Here is an 18,444-nt window from a genome sequence, read left to right as displayed (position 1 = left end):
GTGGGGACGCGTGTCCAGGGAAGCCGTTGTAAGCGGGAGCACACTGTGGAGGGGAGCGGGGACGTGTCGTACATGCGTCAGAGCAGGTCAGGGAGGCGGACGGGCTTCAAGGGCCAGGGGCCCACAAGTGCCGGGTGGGAAGCATTGCGGTCCTGCAATGAGTCCAAGCAGGAGCCTTGACAGGGGTCTCAGTGGGTGAAGGTCAGTCTGGCGTGCCTTCCTGGCCCCCGTCACTGCTAGCTCTGACACCCACCACGCCCTGGGCCTCCCCAGATGGGGCAGAGGCTGGAATGAGTTTACTGTCCTTTGCCCAATGGGCCAGGTGAGCCCTGGTGGCAGAGCCACCTCCCTCTGCTTGACCCAGCTTCTGCCTCAGTTTCCTAACTGCAACTCTGCCCTGGGCTCCTTCCTGCCCGGATGGGGCCTTTGCCCTGCTCCTCTCTGCCCGTCCTTTCCTGCACCAGGCTGACCCCTGTCCAACTGGGCTCAGGCTCCAGAACAAACAGGTCAGCAGCCCTTGGCCAGGCAGAGAAGGGAGACGTCCATCCTAGGAGGGCCCTGGTGAGGGCCCATCTCCCTACCTGGACACCAGTGGCAGCAGGGCCGGTCAGTCTGGGTTTGGACACCAGCCACATCCCATATGCCCGGGGCCTCCTCCAAGTGTCAGGTTGGGGCCTGCTGAACTCCAGAAGAAGCCAGTGGGGTCTCAGATCTGCCCACGGAGGGTTCAACCTGGAGGGGGGCTGTGGGGCTGGAGGACATGGGGTGTGGGGGGGGGGGTGCCAGCATTCAGCTGCTGTAGGAGGCAATGTACTGAGGCCCAGAGAGGGCCAGGCCAGGCCAGGCCAGACCAGAGAGCCAGGTCTAAGCGTCTGCCCCCTAGCGGCAGATCTGGAAGCTGGTCAAGGTGGTGCCGCGTGGACCAGCAGGGACGCTGGAACCTGGGCCTGTTCCTTTGCAGTATCACTCCCCGGCAAGGCTGTAGTGCTATTTCTGGGGGACAAATGTCCTGCACCGTGGGTGGCAGTCAGCCAGACTTCTGACAGGCGGGAGCAAGCACGCACTCTCTTGGGGCCTTTAGCTGGACCCTAGTACAGGTGCTGGGGGCTTGGCTATCTTGATCGTTTCAACAGGGCACCTCCTCTCCCTCGGTGGCCTCTCCCAGACATGCAAACAAACCCCCTATCGGTTATTCTGCAGGTGGTCAGGACACTTTTCCACATACTCTCCCATATTCCTGAAGAGTCTGGGAGGGGGGCAGCAAAGAGTCTGGGTTGTCTCCCGGAGCATTGACCTCCCAGGGCCGTAGAGCTGACCCCCATCCCATGGCCAGAGGGCTGACCTCAGGGCCCAGGGCCATCTCTGTGGGAAGCATCCCTGACATCCACACTGTCACTGGCCTCCAGATGAGTTGGGCCCCGATTCGCTTCCCGACCTCTCTGATGGCCCTGGGTGGGCGCATCCCCATGCCTGCTTGTCCCTCTTCCAAGACAGAAGAGGTGGCTGGGTGTGTTCCCAGTGGGGAGGAGGAGGAGGGGACTCCTTGCTCACTTGGTGAGAAGGAGCAGAACGCGAATGACTGATAAATCAGCCTCTCAGTCACCTCCCACATGTCAATGGCAGCCAGACTCCCTCCCATGAGGACTGGGGAGTCAGGGGTGTGGGAAGACGAGTGGGGATTAGCCAGCGAGCTTCCACCCATGGTGACCCCCAGCCCCAGGCCAATCACCGGTGTTTCCTGATGGCATCGTGGTTCTGGCGTGAGCTGGGTGGCACCAAGTCAACCCCATGTGGCCTGCCAGGGCCCTGCTGCGTGGACTGGCTCTTAAGGTCCAACAGTAGCTCAGACCCCACATCCCTGCCAAGTGGGACCAGGAGAATGGGACTGACATCCTGTGGTGAGGAGGCTGGAGGAGCTGGAGCCCACAGGACTGCATTCTTATCCTCAGGGGCAAGCCTTTGTTGTTCTGTAGATTGAGTTGACTTTAAGTCACACCCCTGGGGCACCTGGCTCGCTCAGTCAGTACAGCATGCAATCTTGGGGTTGTGAGTTCGAGCTCCACAATGGGTGTAAAGATTAAAAATATAATCTCAAGGTCCTGGAGTATGTGAGATTCCAGTGGAGCCCAGTACAATGTCACGCCCTGCCCTTAAAGAGCAGCTTGGATTAAGACAACCACGCCCAAACCTGCAACGCTGGTGACAAGGCACTGTGGGATTCAGAGAGGTTACTGGAGGCAGGCAGGGGGTGCTGTGGTGCCCTTCTGCCCCCAGCTTTGGGGGCCTCCTCGAGTGGCCTTCATCAGTGGCACCGAGTTCCCGTGAAGCCCCAGCCACCTGTCCCTCACTCCTCCCTCTGCCAGCTGAATCCCACTGACCCGCCTGGCGGGGTGAGTCACCCTTCCTGACTCTACACACGAGAAAGGAAATCCAGAACTTGGAAGTGGAAATGGGATGGATCCCTCCAATTTCCCCTCTTGCCCTGGGTTGCCTCGTTCTCTGGGAATTTTGAACAGCAGCGAGAAGTCCTTAGAGAAAAGGCAGGCGCAGCCACGGACTCCTGTGAGCTGAGCTCCAGGCAGATGTGGATGGAACGGGAAAGGAGCAGTTGGTGCACCAACTACTCCACACTTGTTTACGGCGCACCCACTCCTGGGCTGCCTGACTGCCCGTCGCTCGGTGTGGGGTCTCGGGCGTTGGGTGAAGCCAGACCACCCTCCCCGCAGGATCCTGGAGGCGGCCTTGAACACGCCTCAGTTTGCCTCCTGGACAAGACTGTCGGGTCCTCCGTGAACCAGGCCGCGGCTACCTGGCAGGGCGGAGGTCGGCTCGCAATTAGGCGAGGTCATGCCTGCAAGTGCCCGCCAGGCAGCCTGGGAAGCCCCGCGAGGACCCTCCTGGCGATGCCCCGGGACCGCAGGTCCGCACGGGTCCCCCGGGCCAGGAAGGCGGCGGGACAGTCCCACGAGGCTCCCCGCTCGAAGGCCGGAGCCTGGCCCGCGGAGGTGCGCGCGCCCGGGGCCAGTCCCGCGAGACCCCGCCGGGGCAGGACGGCGGCGGCATCGCCGGGGCGACAGCTCCGGGCGCGCAGGCGCAGTGCAGGCGCGTCCCGCCGCGGCGGCCGCCGCCGCCGCTGCCGCCGCCGCCGCCGCCGCCGCCGCCGCTCCTTCCCCTTTAAGCCCCGGCCGGCCGCGTCGCCGCTTCATGAATGGAGCCCACGTGACCAAACATCATGTGACGTCTGTGGAGCGGCGGCGGCGGCGGCGGCGGCGGATCCCGAGCCTGATCCGGCCCGGCCTTCCCAGCGCGCTCGGCCCGGCCCGCGCAGGCGGCGAGCCCCCACCCCGGGCCCGGAGCCCCCGCGCGGCCTCGGAGCGCCCCCCGCCCCGCCCGCCCCGGCCTCGGCCCGCCCGGGCCCGCAGTGTGGTGGGTGAGTGCGGCGGCGGGCCGGGCGGGAGGCTCCGGGCCCGGGGTGGGGGCGGGCGGGGCGGAGGCTCCTCCTGGAGGGCCGAGGGCGGCGCGGGCCGCGCGCTCCCGGCTTCGGGTTTGCCCCGCGCCCTGCTGGCGGCCCGTGCCTCGATTTCCCCGCGGCTCGGAAGCTGCTCCCGGCCCTCGCGCCGGGGCTGCTGGGGGTGGGCCGCGGGGGCCGGAGGAGGGCGGGGCGGGGCGTACGCGGGGCTTGCTCGGCGGAGCCCGGGGCGTCCCGGTGGGAGGGGCGGCCGCGGTGGCGGGAGGAAAGGGTGGGGTCGAGCGGGGCGCCTAGGGCTCCGCGGAAGAGCCTCTGGGCCCCGGTTCTCGCTGCTGATTCATCAGGTGTCTGTGTCCGCCCGCCCGGGCGCGGGGGTCCTCGGCGGGCCGGGGCGGGTGGGGGGTAGGGGGCGGCACGTGGCGGGGCCGGGAAGACCCTGCCCGCGGCGGCTTCGCTCCGTCACACGCGTGCCAGAGCCCAGAGGGAGACTTGCTGAGTCATCAGCATGAGGTCACTCGATGCTCATTCTGATGTCTGGGGGGGATTTGAGCAAGGGGCCTGGGGTCTAAGGGGCCGGGAGATAGGCGCAGGAGGGAAACTGGGGAAGGGCCCAGGCCCAGGGACTGGGGCACCGGTTCAAGTTTGGGCTGGCATGCGAGTTGAAGGAGGAGTGGGTGAGGAGACGGTGGAGGGGCCTCGGGATAGGTTTTCTTCCCCCGGCAGAATGTGAAGCCCCTGGCCTGCCCGTCCCCTCCCCTCCCAGGCATTCTCTTCTCAGGCAGCTGGTCCCTGACCAGCGTCTGGGACAGTTCCCCAAACTGGGAAATAGTTCTCTGAGTGAGAGGAGGGGAGGAGCTTAGGGGGGCCGTGCTTGCCAGGCTGGGAAGCAGGCTTTCCCTGTGACTGGTCTGGTTGGCTAGGCTGGGCAGCCCCTGGGCGGGGAAGAAAGAGAGGAATACACCCTGGCCAGAGAGGGAGTCAGTGGGAGAAAGAGGGGTGCCTTTACTCAAGTCCTGGAGGGCAGTGGACAGGGCAGGGACAAGCAGGTGCAGCTGTACCAGGAAACTGCCAATGAGAGGAAGCGGCAGGACTTTGACATCTGGGGAGTGAGGTGTCTGGTGAGCAGGCCCTGCCCCTTTGCACAGCCTGGCTTTGGGGTTTGGGTCAAAGCTGCAGGTGGTGGTGGCTTTGAGGGTGCCCAGCCTTTGGGGCACAGCAGGCGGGCTGGTGTGGAAGGCATGGAGTGGAAGAAGGCGGTTCCTAGTCACCCCCAAATAGTCCTACTTGAGATTGGGGCTCAGTGTCGAGCAGGTGTTAGTAAAGATTGTGGCCCTGATGGATGTTGGGCCTCTTGGGGGGGGGGGGGACAGCCTGAGGGTGGTGTGGCCTGGGCCACCTTTCCTAAATGTATGGGTGCTTCCTGGCCTCCAGGAGGGGGGGTGTTTTGTCTAGATCAGAGCTGAACCTAGGGGTTCATGGCTAGGTCGGGCCGCCTTGTGGTTTGTTTTCAGGGACACCCCCTGCCCCCAACACACACACACACACACACACACAGAGGCAGCTTTGTGTAACACTTCAGCTCATCTTTTGGCTGGAATTTCTTCCTACCTTAGGAAAATGCAAATTCCTGAAGGGGTATTTCTGTAAGTCTTGTCATTATTTATGCTTAGGTGGAAATGAAGTTTGAAACTTTTTTCAGAATCGCTTTCAGTGGCTGAGAGATTGTGGAGAAGGTGGTTCTGAAGGGCAGGGTGGGAGTAAGGCTAGGCTAGGTTGGGGCCACGCCTGTTGGGGACATTTGGACACTAGAGTTTGCAGGCCACCAAAAGGAGCAGGGGCGGGCTGTCTTGCCTCCTGCCAAGGGTCCACATCCTAGAGTTCGGGCCCGGGTAAAGGGGACGGAACTCTCGGAACCTGTTTTCCCATCCCAACCGGCTCTCAGCCTGAGTGGGTGGCTCGGGTACCTTGGTGGTCTCAGACCCTGGGGACTGCCCGTGCCCTCTCCCCAGGGCGGCCCGGCCTCTGGGGGAGTTGAGTTGGGAAGGATGACCAGGCCCCAGCTCTGGACCGGCCCTTGATGGGGAGGAGAGGAAGCTTCTCCTCAGTCCCGTCTCTGGGATACTCCCTGTCTGGCTTCTGGAGGTGGCCTGAGCTATCCCTAGCCATCTATGTCCAAAGGCTGTCTCTGTCACATCTGTGTGTGTCCCCCGGTGGACGGAGGCCGGGCCAGAGGGCCGAGGCCCCGGCTTTGCAGAGGCCTGCCCCTCCCCCACAGCACGCACACGCACACGCACCTTTGACTGGGAGGCGAGCGGCTGTGCTTGTGCTGAGTTCAGGCCTTCTGCGGAGGGCGAAATCTGTCGAGGAGGCACATTTCAGCTCCCAGCCGCCACGCTCGGCACTTTTCTGTGTGATCTCTTCAGGAAGTCACCGTCGTGCTCAGCATTTGGAGGGGAGGGAGCGCGGCGAGTGGGAAGAGCTGGTGGCAGGCCTTTTCCTTCAGGCTGACAGTGGTTGGACCCAGGGCGGTGTCCTTGCACCCTGATTCAGACTCAAGACTGGGGGCGCCCCTCTAGCTCTGCCATGAGGGCTCGGCTTCCAGGGTGGGTTGGGGGCCCTGAGGCTCTTCTGACCTCCAGTTCCTATCTTTTCCATCCTCTGCTCTGGAACATCCCGGGAGACGCCAGCCTCGGGGCCTGAGAGCCCGGATGCCCTGGCTGTGATGAGGCACCACCTGGGGCAAGGCTGGGTGAGGCGGGGGCTCCACCCTGGAGCCAACTGCACCTCCACCCCCCTCCCAGCCCATGCTTTATCTCCCCAGTGGGGTAAGAGACCTCTCCTGCAGCAGGGAAACTGCAGTCTGGCTTAGTCCTCCGGCCACGTCTGACGTCTTTTTCTGCGTCTAACCTGGAGAGCAGGGGGCTAGGGGTGGGGGGGTGGGGGGGGGTTGGCTGAGCCAGAATTGCCAGGATTAGGTGCACATAAATGTCCTTGGCAGGGCTTCAGGAAGCAGAAAGTGAGGGCAGAGTGTGGGAGGGGCAACTGAGTGGGTGCCGGGGGGGGGGGGGCTTCGGTCCAGCCCCCCAGCCCTCTTGTTTTTGTCCCCTGCACTGTGGGCAGTGAGCTCAGGTGGGGGGGCTGGAAGGGGCTGAGCAGGCCCCTGCGTGGCTAACCGGGCGCTCTTATGAAACAGCGAGGATGGGGTGGGGCAGGGGCGCAAGATGCTGCAATCTGAGGCCACAGGAAGGTTGCTTCATCGGCAGCGGAGGTGGGCTGTGTGCGGCCCGCGCCGGAGTGCCTGCCACCTGGAGGGGTGGGGGGCTCCCACCAGTGCTGGAAAGAGTTGAGCTGTTCAGAGTGAAAAGTCTGTGGGCGATTCGGGGCTCTCCTGCATTTTCCTCTTGGCCTGAGTCCCCACTGGCTCCTAAGCCTTCGTGGGGGCAGGGCCAGCTGAGGGGAGGTGGCTGCAGCAGGTAGGACCCTGGAGTGCACGTGTGCGGGGTCGCCGGCCCCAGCCCTACCTGCCGTTGGCCAGGCTGGCCTTCCTGGCCCAGCGGTGCTCTGCTCAGGCTCCGGGTCCCCTGGGGCTGTGTTGGCTGGCTGGCAGCCTTGGGGAGTACCAGGCCAGGCAGGTGAGGGAGCGGGAGCGGGAGCAATGTGCTGAGTCAGCGTGACTGGGCAGGAACAGCCGTGCTCTGGGGCGCACACTGGGGTTATTTTTAAAGCTCCCGGCTTCCTTCTAGGCTGGCCCCTCCTGCATCCGTCTCAACTCTTCCCAAGCCCCTTTTCCTGGTCTCTGCCTTTCTAACAGCGCCTCGGTTCCCCTTTCCCGCCTCAGACCTGCTGGGTTCTCTAGGGACAAGGGGGACGGGGAACAGCCTAGCCAAAGGGTGGCGGGTGGTCTTCGGGGTATTGGGGACGGTCAGCTGAGAGGCGAGGCTGGGGTGGGGGGGGAGGCTGGGCCTCTCCCCCAGGCTCTGTATGGACTGGGGAGGGAAAGCGGGGTGTTCTCCAGGGTCCTGACCTCTGCTCCCTGTTTTGCAGAGTGCCTGCGTGCTGTGCCCCCGGGTTATGACGACCCCCAATAAAGGAAACAAGGCCTTGAAGGTGAGCAGCGGGGTGGATGGAGTCTTGAGGCAGGGGTGCCTCCAGGGTGGGCGGTCCCCCGCTCAGCCTTGACCCCGTGCACTGCCCTGCCCCCAGGTGAAGCGGGAGCCAGGTGAGAATGGCACCAGCCTGACTGATGAGGAGCTGGTGACCATGTCGGTGCGGGAGCTGAACCAGCACCTGCGGGGCCTGTCCAAGGAGGAGATCATCCAGCTGAAGCAGCGCCGGCGCACGCTCAAGAACCGCGGCTACGCCGCCAGCTGCCGCGTGAAGCGGGTGACCCAGAAGGAGGAGCTGGAGAAGCAGAAGGCGGAGCTGCAGCAGGAGGTGGAGAAGCTGGCCTCGGAGAACGCCAGCATGAAGCTGGAGCTCGACGCGCTGCGCTCCAAGTACGAGGCCCTGCAGAACTTCGCCAGGACGGTGGCCCGCAGTCCCGTGGCACCGGCCCGGGGCCCCCTCGCGGCCGGCTTGGGGCCCCTCGTCCCTGGCAAGGTGGCTGCCACCAGCGTCATCACGATAGTAAAGTCCAAGACGGACGCCCGATCGTAGGGACGCGCGCTTGCCCGGGCGGGTCTGCAAGGGGCCATTAGGCGCATGGCGAGTTTGGCAGCCCTGTCCCCTTCTTCCTCCTCTCCTCCTCTTCCTCTCCTGCCTCCTCCCTTCCCTGCAAAGCACAACCTGCACCCCGGGGGCGCCGGGCTGAGCCCCTTTGATCTCGTCGTTGTCATCGTGTGTTTTGTACGTTGGGATTGGTCAGTTCGGCGGTGACGTGGGGTTGCCTCGGCCCCCTTTGTACCAAGGCCGTGCAGGCTGGGAGTCCAGAGTTGGCCCTGTGGCAACAGAGAAAGATCGGATGAGCTCTCTGGGGCTCGCGGTTCTGAGTAGGGAGGGCTGCTGTCCGCTCCTGGGTGGCCCACAGGCCCCGACAGCTGCTGCCTGGCAGGGGGCTGTGATTCACTCTCAGCGCGGCCAGCAGGCATAGATGGGCTCTGCTCCTAAGAGTAGGGCGTCCTTGGGGGCCCTGGATGGGCCTGGATGGGCGGGCCACCAGCCTGGGCGCTACGGCCGCTGGGAGGGACGGGGCGTTATGTGGCTTTGGGCCAGGGCCCACGGCGCTCAAGCCTGACGCATTGCACTGAACAAGACCAAATCACTGGTTGTGAACATTCGTGAAGGGTGTGTCCAGTGTCCTGCGACGGGTCCCGTGTCACTGTTTACATGACCTATCTGTGTGGTTACGTGGCCCTTTATTTAAAAGAGAGGAGTTCCTTTTACGAAGTTATTAAATTATATGTTTAAAAGCTAAAGGAGAAAAAGAGCTGCAGAGTATTTATAAAACTGTCTTTTTAAAAAAAAAAAAAACAAGCAAGAACATTTGACCATATATATGGAAAAGGGAAGAAAGTATAATAGAAACTTTGCTAGTTTAACAAAAGAAAAAAAAAACAGACAAAAAAAATCCCTTTCTTGTAAACTTATGGACAAGTCTTTGTGGCTGTTGGAGTTTAGTTTTTATATACACAGAGTTATCAGACGTTATTTATAAAACTTAGTTTTAAAAAAGACAAAAAAAAAAAAAAAAGAAAAGCCAAGCTGTGGGCGACCACAAGGCGCATCCTGGCGCGCTCTTTGCTATCTCTCTTGCAATTGTACCGAAAGTGACTTACTCCTTTGCCCTTCCTGCTTCCGTCTCTTGCCGGTGCCGTGGTGTCGTCCGTGCCTGGTGAGGTCTTGTGCAGCGTCACGTGCTGGTGCTTCTGGTGACCTTTGACCTGTGGGTGTCACTTCTTGTGTCTGTTATTCCTGTGTTTGTTTTTTGGATTTGGTTGTGTGTTTGCTTCTGCCAGCTTGCCGGCCCGGACTGGGGCGCTGGGCGACTCCCGCTCCGGCAGAACGCGGGAATCTCCCCAGCAGCCCAGCCCCCCGCCTCTGCCTCGGTGCCTGACCCGGGACCCCAGAGGAGCAGACTGGGGGCTCTGCCGCTCCCACCCCTGCACAGCCTTGGCTTCGCATGTCTGTCCTAGGCTTGGGCTGATCCAATGGCCGGGTAGGTAAAACTGGGGGCCATCCCAGACGGCGCCCCTTGCCTCCATGCCCACCGCCTCTGGCCAGGGGTGGCAGATTTGCAGGGACCAAGGAGTCACTAGGGTACCCCCGGGTGTCTTCCTTCTGGCCTCTGGTCAACGTGCTTGGGCTCTGGCCTCCGACCCCAGCTTTGTTCCTGTGGGCTGCACGGGGGCCTCATCGGGACCCGTGGAGCCCACGTGGGGGTCGCGAGGCCTGCTGCCCACGTGTCCTGGCAGTGCTGCTGTGCTGTGAAGTGGAGCTTCCCAGGCAAAACCAGGTGGTTTGAGGACTCACCTGGGGCGGCCCCTTCACCCTGCCCATGAGCCTGGGGGCGGCGGGGGGGGTCTCCGCCGGTGCCAGACAAGGGCTCCAGTACCCAGGGCCGGGTCCTATCTCTCACCTCGCCCTGACTGGGCTCTGGGCCTTCTTTCGCCTCTGGGATCTGTGTCTTCCAGGGATGCGCTGCTCAGCTCAAGGGGTGCTCCTCTGCGGGGCTGAGCCTACCTTCCCGTGGCCCCTCGGCAGAGGCAGCCAGTCTTCCAGACTGGGCTTGGGAAGCTCCTCGGAGGCCTCCTGCGGTGCCTGCCCTCAAGAGGCTACTGCCCCATCTCTGGCCACATGGGCCTTGGCTCCTCTGGGGGCCCCGAACCCCTGCAAAGCACAGAAGTGTGAGCTGGCGAAAAGAAACACTGTGCGGCCTCGCAGGGTGTGACCTCGTGGGCTGCACAGAGGATTTTCATCCCAGAGTCTGACCCCAGTGTGCCCGTGGGGTAGGAGCAGGGGCATGCTGTCGATTTCTGTCGTGTTAATGGGCTTGGCCCTAGAGGCTCAGTCATTCCCGGTTGTACCCGGGTCGGCCTGCGATGGAGATTTTGACTGTTGGCTCTCAATACTTAGTGGCTTCCTGCCCCTCCTTGCTGTCTGGCTTTGTCTACCTAGGGTCTAGATGAAAGTTGTTGACGTTGGTTGTAGCAGCAGTGAGCTGGAATCGCGTCATAAGAGTCACTGAAGAGGGGTCACGTCCATGTTCTCCATATCCGCTTACGGTCCCGACACTTTTGTCCTTGCTGGGAGGTAGTTGTCCATCTGCAGGCTGGAGACGTGGAGAGGAGAGAAAGGAGGTGGGTTTGGAAGTCCAGAGGCGGGTTGGAGGGTGGACACAGACGGAAGAGAAATTGCAGGTCCTTGGTTTAGGTATTGGAAGAAGCTTCTGGAATTACTGAGGCCATGCTGCCCTTCGGAGTTTTTGGATTTGGAGCAGCTGTTCCTCGGGTCTGGGAGTACATCCTGTTCCCATCAAGCCAGCCCCACGGGGCCGCTCTGCACTCTGCCCTTTCCCCCTTCCCCTTGGTTTCTTGACAGTAGAGCCTGTGTCCACATGTGACTGGTTGGTGTCTTTCTGATTCTTGTCAATTCAGTTTTCCTACTGTGAGGGTGTTGTGTTCTTTTTATCCTCGACTTTTCTGACCCAGCGAATAGAGGGCTTTGGCCGAGGCCAAATCTCCCAAATTGGTCCGCTAAGTAAACCATGACGTGTACCTTCCTTCCCATCGGGCCTGAGCCCTACTCCCCCCTCATCCCGACACGGACACTCAGATTTCAGAGGAGAACCCTGTGGGAACAGGTCAGCTCCTGCCCTGAGTGTGGCCCCAGGGAGACTTCCCTATGGCCCTGGCTGCTGTTCTGGGCGGCACCGCTGTTTGTAAAGGTGGAAAGACACGGCTGCTCGGCCGTGTGGTGTACTGGTTTCTGCCGGATACCAGGTCTCCCCGGAGGCTTTTCTGCCCTTGGTCCAGGCTTCAGGTCTGTGTGCACAACCCTGTCCGTCAGCAACAGCTTCTATGGTCAGTTCCTGGGCCCACAGCTCTGATCAGCTGTAGCCTGCTTTCGGATGGCTGGTCAAGCCCCCTCCTGTCCCTGTGGCCTCCCTTTCAGAGGTGGCCAGTTGGCTAAAGCTCCCATCCACAGCTGGGAAGCCCAAGCCACAGCCTGCAGCACCGTTTCCGCTCTGGGATCTTGTAAGTTACTTTTTTAGGCTGTGGTTTGGTGAAAGGAACCAACACAGTAACGATTTTTTTTTTCCCCAGAAGCCACTGAATAATTCTTTTTGGCGCGTTTTTGCCTTCCTGTTGGCTGTCTAGTTTTGGAGCAGGTGGGGAGAGTGGAGGACACACAGAGGCAGGGGTGTGCCCTGGAGACTGATGGCCTGTCCTGCTTCTGGCCTGTGTGTGTTGCGCGTGGGCTGTACCTTTGGGCCGGTCACGCACATTTCCACCCCACGCTGGAACAGCAGCCTTGGTACGTGGGTGTCTGGTGAGCTGGAGTGTTAGAAGAGTGTGCCCCTGATGGACTGCGAGGGGGCGGCCCCTCCAGCACCCTCGTGTCCCAGCCCCTTCCTTCTCCCCATCCCCTCAATTTGCTACTCCCTGAAGCCTTTAACCAAACGGGAGTGGGTACAGAAAGCCTTCTCCTGGCATCTTAGGGCAACAGGACAAGGGCTGCCCAGTGCGTCCAGCTCTGGTGCTCTCCTGGCGCTGAGAGGCTGGGTCCAAGCGGAGTTGATCAGACCCCGCCTGTCCTGCCTAGAGCTGAAACCAGGGGGAGGTGGTGGTACCCTGGGACCTGCCGGGGCAGGCAGGGGTTGTGGAAGATCCAGGTGAGGAGGGGCCTCCCTGGGGCGGGCTGTGGCCTCAGCGCTCACCCCGCCCTGTGCAGTATTTATTGCTAAATTATTGTCCAGGGGGGGCGGCACTGGGCCGGACCCCGGGTATTTATTGCTGTACATAGTGTATGTTTGTGATATATAAGGTTTTCTTTATTTTGTATATGATCAATAAACACCTTTTAAAGAGACCGTCAGGTGCTTCCTTTGCGCGCCGCGCGGGCGGGGCCGGAAGGGCGGGGCGGGCCTTGCGCGCATGCGCCGGTGCACGGCCTGCCGGGAGGCGGAAGCGGAAGCGCGGGTCTCCCGGGAGCGATGGCAGCCGGGGGTCCCAGCCGCTCGGAGCGCAAGGCGGCGGAGCGGGTCCGGAGGCTGCGGGAGGAGCAGCAGCGGGAGCGCCTCCGTCAGGTACGCCGCCGCCCGCCCCGCGCCGCGCCCCCGCCCCGCGCCGCCCTCACCGCCTGCCCCGCGCCCGCAGGTGTCGCGCATCCTGAGGAAGGCGGCAGCGGAGCGCAGCGCCGAGGAGGGCCGGCTCCTGGCCGAGAGCGAGGACCTGGTGACCGAGCTGCAGGGCCGGAGCAGGCGGCGCGAGGGCCTGAAGCGGCGGCAGGAGGAGGCGAGTCCCGGGGCTCGGTCGGCGCGGGGCTCGGTCGGCGGGCCGCCGGGGCCGGACCTCTAGCCGGGCGGGGGCGGGGGCGGGGGCGGGGCTTACGGCCGGCCTCGGCGTCTCGGCAGGTGTGCGACGACCCGGAGGAGCTGCGGAGGAAAGTGCGGGAGCTGGCCGGCGCCGTCCGGAACGCCAAGTACCTGGTCGTCTACACGGGCGCCGGCATCAGCACGGTACGGCGGCGAGGCGTGGGCGGCCGCGCCCCGGCGTCGGCTCCCAGGTCCGGGAGAAACCCGGAGCGCCGGGGGCGGGTGTGGGGCGCCCCCTTCTGGGTGACTGACCCCAGGACCGCGGAGAGCCCAGTCGAGAAGCTCGAAAGGACTCAAACTTCGTTGAGGGCATAAATACGTGTAAACACTGGCAGTTTTTGTGATACCCCGTTCGAGGCAAGAAGGGAAGAGGGTGAAACAGGACATAATACGTTAGTGCCTGCAGGCACCTCCTCGTTTCAAGTCCGGGAGGTTAACTCACTGTCCCAAGGTTATGTGGGTAGAGTGAAGCCCCAGACCGTCTCCTGATTCCGCGTTCGTTGTTATTTTCTGAATGTTGAAGGAAAGTAAGTAGAACGCGAGGTAGTTAGAATTAGAGTACACCAGGTAAAGAAGAGAAAGGCGTTGGGTTTGGGGACATTTTATTGAGAAGCTATCTCGGGCCATTGAACACGGCTAGCTTTGAGAGTGTTACCTGTCCACCTAATGGGTGCCTGTCGAGTGTGACCCACGTGTGGGCCCGGCAGAGGTGAACACTGAGGATTTCTGGCCTCGGGGAGGCCGCAGGTGATGAGGGGATGGCAGTAGCTGGCCGGGCCGGGTTGCCAGAGCAGACATGCAGACACGCCCTCCGCGGTCTCAGAGAGCTGGGACATCCATCCAGCTTGCTTTCTGTGCGAGGCGGCATTGAGGCCGGGCCTTGAAGGTTGAGTAAGGTTTTACAGGAGAGGGCCAAGGGAAGATCCAGCGAGATCGTGTAAGGGGCGCTGACCGTCCTAACTTGCAGACCCTGGTGGTCGGGTCTCCGTCCTCCAGTCATTCTTGTCGTCTCTGAAAGTCCTGCTCTTTAGTTTGCTCTGAGCATCACTGTTTGAGGTTTCTCTTTTCAGTGTGATTCAGAACCACACTGCTTGGGGTGGGCATTTTTCTGAGCCTAAGCCGCAGGGAGGAGACAGGGCTCCCCAGAAGGGATGTCACTCACAGCCTAGGGAATGTAAGACTCCTTGCTCCGAGCACACCTTCTGTCTTCTCTCGTGGTGGTTTCGTTTCTCTGCATTGAGAAGTAGGGACATTCAGGGTGTTTAGCTCGTCTGGAGAGATTGGCTCTCTTCTTTGTCAAGGGAAGTCAGGAAACACCGTATCGGGTGTCAGAACTGGGACAGACCAGCACTCCTACCTAGGGTGCCACCATTTGCTAAGTGTTTCCTGAGCACTGGCTCGGCCCTGGGGACTCACAGATCAGCCTGACCCGTCCTCTCCCTTGGTTTGGAGGACAGATGGGGCTGCAGAGCCCAGTTTGTGCTCGTGCTGGAGAGGCTCCCGGAGGAGGCAGGAGTCCTTGGAAGCCGGAGGGAGGAGCTAGACCGGGTTGGGGCAGGGGTCCGGGCAGAGGGAAGGAGCCACTCCATCTGGGTTCAGGCAGGTTGGACTAGGAAATGCTGAGCCTGTGGAATGAACGGAGGCCAGGGCACAGACGAGTCTGGAACACATCAAGAGAAAAACGTTGAGTTTTCGTTTGGGGGAATTTTGCCAGTTCCCGTAGTGATGCATTTTCACTGGCCTCGTCCTTCTGAACATGCAGGCAGCCTCTATCCCAGATTACCGGGGCCCTAATGGAGTGTGGACGCTGCTTCAGAAAGGGAGAAGCGTTAGGTAAGCAGCCTGATGCAGCCTTCCCAGCCAGTTGAGCAGAGGCAGCTTGGGCCTGACCTCACAGCTCCCCACGCCTTTGCTTCCCTTCCACCTGGCAGTGCTGCTGACCTGAGTGAGGCCGAGCCAACCCTCACCCACATGAGCATCGCCCGCTTACACGAGCAAAAGCTGGTAAGAGCCCGGTGTGGCTAGCTAGTATACTTGCCGGGTCCCTGGCACAGGACCTGGAGGGCCACCTTTGTGCCCACATGGCAACTGCATCATACCTCTGTCCCAGGGACCCCTGGGATAAGTGCCCACAGAGTGTTTTAGACTCTGGTGCTGCTTTTTCGAGAGAAGGGTAGTCTCTCGCGTGAATCGTAGGGCGGCCTCAGGCCAAGAGCCGCTGGTGGCTTTTCCGCCCTGTGTTTCTCTCACATTGTCCCCACAGTTCTCAGAAGCCACCTAGGTACAGGGGAGGCTTGTGGGAACTCTAAAGACCCTCTGCCGAGCACTTTCAACCAAGTAGGGAAGGGTCAGTCCTCTTGGTCCTTCAGCGACCTGAAACATAATGACCCAAGAGAGTGTCACTTCGGGCCCCAGCCCCTTCCCTGCCGAGGGCAAACAGCTGCACTCCCAGCTCACCAAGTGCTTCCGGGTTGGTCGGGGGCAGCTTGGGTTCCCCCCCACCCCCCACCCCCCACCCCCCACCCCCCTAGACCTGCTGCTGGGACCGGCCTGCCGCTCCGGTTTTGCCTGTGAGGCTCCACACGGGGTCGGAGCTGCCCTGGTTTGGGGACTCTGGGCAGGGTCAAGGACTGCTTTCACTACTGAGCACAGCCCCTCACAGGCCACCTGCTGACTTGCCCTTACTTGCCCCGCAGGTGCAGCACGTGGTGTCTCAGAACTGTGACGGGCTCCACCTGCGGAGCGGGCTGCCGCGGACGGCCATCTCGGAGCTCCACGGGAACATGTACATTGAAGTGAGCGGTCCCTCTGGGATTCGCGGGCCTGTGCGGGCCAGCGGCTCCTGCTCACGGCGCCCTCTCCTCCTCAGGTCTGTACAGCCTGCACACCCAACAGGGAATACGTGAGGGTGTTTGATGTGACTGAGCGCACCGCCCTGCACCGGCACCAGACGGGCCGGGCCTGCCACAAGTGTGGGGCCCAGCTCCGGGACACCATTGTGCACTTTGGGGAGCGGGGCACGCTGGGGCAGCCTCTGAACTGGGAGGCAGCCACTGAGGCTGCCAGCAAGGCAGACACGATCCTGTGTTTAGGTTCCAGCTTAAAGGTACGTGAACAGCGCCGCGGACGGGACCGGAGGGGAGGGGAGAACTGCCAGTCCCTGGCCAGTTCAGTGTTAGAAGCTAGCTTCCTGTAGCTTCGTTCGCTGTTGTGCATGTGGTCTTTCTGTCCGTCTGTCCGTTCCTGCAGGTTCTAAAGAAGTATCCACGCCTCTGGTGCATGACCAAGCCCCCCAGCAGGCGGCCCAAGCTCTACATTGTAAACTTGCAGGTAACTTGAGCACCCAGAGACACTTCCTTAGACCTGGGCCTTAGAACAGGAGAACCAGAGAGTTCCTGGATGTTCGTGTCCTGGGTCACAGAGATATGGCAAGAAAGGGCCATTGGGAAGAAGTGAGGTATCCTCACTCGCCTTCCCCTGTCCCCAGTGGACCCCGAAGGATGACTGGGCTGCCCTGAAGCTTCATGGGAAGTGTGATGACGTCATGCAGCTCCTCATGGACGAGCTGGGCCTGGAGATCCCCCCCTACAGCAGGTGAGGGGGGCACGGGTGCATCCCCCCCCTTCCCTGCCCTGTGTGGATGGACCGCGTCTGTCTTTTCTCGTGAACTGAGTGTAGAGAATGCTCTGAGTTGTCGCAGATGGTGTCTGAGGCGTGACCCCAGCTTGGTGGCCTCTGCCAGCAAGGGGGAGTGGCAGAGGCATCAGCTGAGGCCCCCTGGCTGGTGTGACTCCCCATGGGGAGAGAGAATGTGCCAGTGTGTGCCTGGAGAGCCCCCCCTCCTACCTCCGACAGCCTGGACGCGAAGGTGCCTTGAAGGGACGTGGTCTCGGCATCTCCAAACAGGATCTCGGTGCACTCGGTTCGGGGAGCTGGCGTACTTTGGGGAAGCTTAAACTGTACCTTAATACAGAATTTGTGATAATTTAGACGTGGTGTATGTATTGAGTAAAAAGTTTACACTTTCTTTCTCTGTGAATTTTCAGGGTCTTATAGGGGAAATCAATAACTTCTTTTAATCAAAGGGTTCAAGAATTAAGGATCCCTTCACCTTCTGGGCCTGGCAATTCTTGTATGTTATGTTTGTGCTGTTCTGTAATGTGGGCCTATTGTGTACTGTATTTTTTTTTTTTTTTACATTAACTTAGCTCATTTTCTTTATCAGTGCTTATCTGTATCTTAAGTTTATGATATGTGGTTCTACATCTCCGTCAGACACATGATCTCTTCACGGTGTAGTCTGTAGGCCGCGCCTCCCTAGTCAGCTGGCCTTTCCCGCCCCCCCCCCCCCCCCATCAGGTCTGGCAGTCTGGGAAGAGGGAGAGGGTCTGGCCCACCCACCCCTGACCATACAATTGAAAGGTGGGACCCAGAGTTGCTAGTGACCAACCTTGGGCGCGCACAGCCTGCTCGATCACCAGCAAGGACACTGAGTTCTCGGGGGCCGAGCTGGTCTGAATCACTCAGGAACCTTAGCCGTCCGGCAGCTGCTCCGTAGCTCGGGTGTGATGGAACTGCCGCTAGGCAGAGCCTGGCCACAGTTCAGACCCCAGGGGAGGGCAGCAGGGTGACCGCAGTCAGCTTTCCCGCCCTGGGGCAGGTTGTGACTGAGGGGCTCCCAGGCACGTCTGACCCAGCTTTCCCTTTTCGGTAGGTGGCAGGACCCGATCTTCGCCCTGGCGACCCCGCTGCGTGCGGATGAAGAAGGCACCCACAGTCGGAAGTCGCTGTGCAGGAGCCGCGAGGAGCCCCCGCCCGGAGAGCGAGCTGCGCCACTTAGCTCCGCCCCGGTGCTGGGAGGCTGGTTTGGCAGGGGCTGCACTAAACGCACAAAAAGGAAGAAAGTAACGTAACCCGGTGCTTGACGGGAACAGTTGGCACTTTGCAGAGGACGGAACGCCTGTTCGTGGGGGGCCCGGCCAGGACTGCCCCGGGGTCCAGCGAGAACCCTCTGGCCGGAAGCCCCCTTGCACCGCTGTGGGCGTCTCCGGGAGGACGCCTCGCCTGTGCAGCCTCTGCATAAAGCGGCGGCGGCCGTGCCGTTCTTTGGGGACAGAGCTCGGGTCGTTGCACAGCTGGCCGGCCGAGAGGAAGCGCGGCTGCCTTACCTCATTCACCAGGCTAGTCTCAGGGGCCTCAACCCTCTTTCTACTACTTCGTACTGAAACCTGTTAACTTTATAGGAACCTCTTTCCATGTGGGGTTTGCGGCAGAGGGGTGGTTTTGGGCCTCGGCTCTCAGCAGCCCTTTTTATTGTTATTAAACATCTCAGCACTGTCCCTCGAGTGTCCTGTGACTGTCCAGCTGGCGCGTGGTGGGGGGCGGGCGCCCCGCCGGGCTCGTGGGGCTGGGGGACGGGCCAGGACGGGGCGGGGACGCTGGG

The 18,444-nt window shown here is 61.5% G+C and overlaps 2 protein-coding genes and 1 long non-coding RNA gene across 11 annotated transcripts; 2 read left to right on the top strand and 1 right to left on the bottom strand.

Moving 5' to 3' along the window:
• Positions 1-3,356: 3,356 nt before the first annotated feature.
• On the top strand, positions 3,357-12,497 carry MAFG (MAF bZIP transcription factor G). 8 transcript variants are annotated; one of them, XM_045045230.1, is made up of 3 exons: positions 3,357-3,426; positions 7,514-7,576; positions 7,673-12,497. In XM_045045230.1, exons 2-3 carry the CDS (start codon positions 7,541-7,543, stop codon positions 8,123-8,125), a joined length of 489 nt encoding a protein of 162 aa, XP_044901165.1. In that variant the 5' UTR covers positions 3,357-3,426; positions 7,514-7,540; the 3' UTR covers positions 8,126-12,497. The 8 variants fall into 8 exon arrangements, with proteins under 8 accessions (XP_044901165.1, XP_023100096.1, XP_023100097.1 ...); XM_023244328.2 differs by having other exon boundaries at positions 3,379-3,430; XM_023244329.2 differs by lacking the exon at positions 3,357-3,426 and adding an exon at positions 3,743-3,813.
• Positions 12,498-12,551: 54 nt separating this feature from the next.
• On the top strand, positions 12,552-18,340 carry SIRT7 (sirtuin 7). Of its 2 annotated transcripts, XR_002738168.2 has the most exons (11): positions 12,552-12,713; positions 12,784-12,921; positions 13,041-13,145; positions 14,764-14,834; positions 14,933-15,005; positions 15,698-15,796; positions 15,871-16,107; positions 16,251-16,331; positions 16,489-16,595; positions 17,048-17,133; positions 17,716-17,853. XR_002738168.2 is itself a non-coding variant. In XM_023244327.2 (10 exons), exons 1-10 carry the CDS (start codon positions 12,621-12,623, stop codon positions 17,912-17,914), a joined length of 1,203 nt encoding a protein of 400 aa, XP_023100095.1. In that variant the 5' UTR covers positions 12,552-12,620; the 3' UTR covers positions 17,915-18,340. The 2 variants fall into 2 exon arrangements, 1 of the variants encoding a protein (XP_023100095.1); XM_023244327.2 differs by lacking the exon at positions 17,048-17,133 and having other exon boundaries at positions 17,716-18,340.
• LOC109494512 lies at positions 13,587-15,877 on the bottom strand. The gene is made up of 2 exons (XR_006589926.1): positions 15,687-15,877; positions 13,587-15,374 (listed from the first exon to the last, which is right to left on the bottom strand). It is a non-coding gene; the product is annotated as an uncharacterized LOC109494512 (long non-coding RNA).
• Positions 18,341-18,444: the final 104 nt, after the last annotated feature.

Source organism: Felis catus, chromosome E1 (assembly GCF_018350175.1).
Source record: "Felis catus isolate Fca126 chromosome E1, F.catus_Fca126_mat1.0, whole genome shotgun sequence".
Taxonomy (NCBI): domain Eukaryota; kingdom Metazoa; phylum Chordata; class Mammalia; order Carnivora; family Felidae; genus Felis; species Felis catus.
The sequence above is the reverse complement of the archived record's forward strand: the minus strand, read 5'-3'. Positions and strand labels throughout refer to the sequence as shown.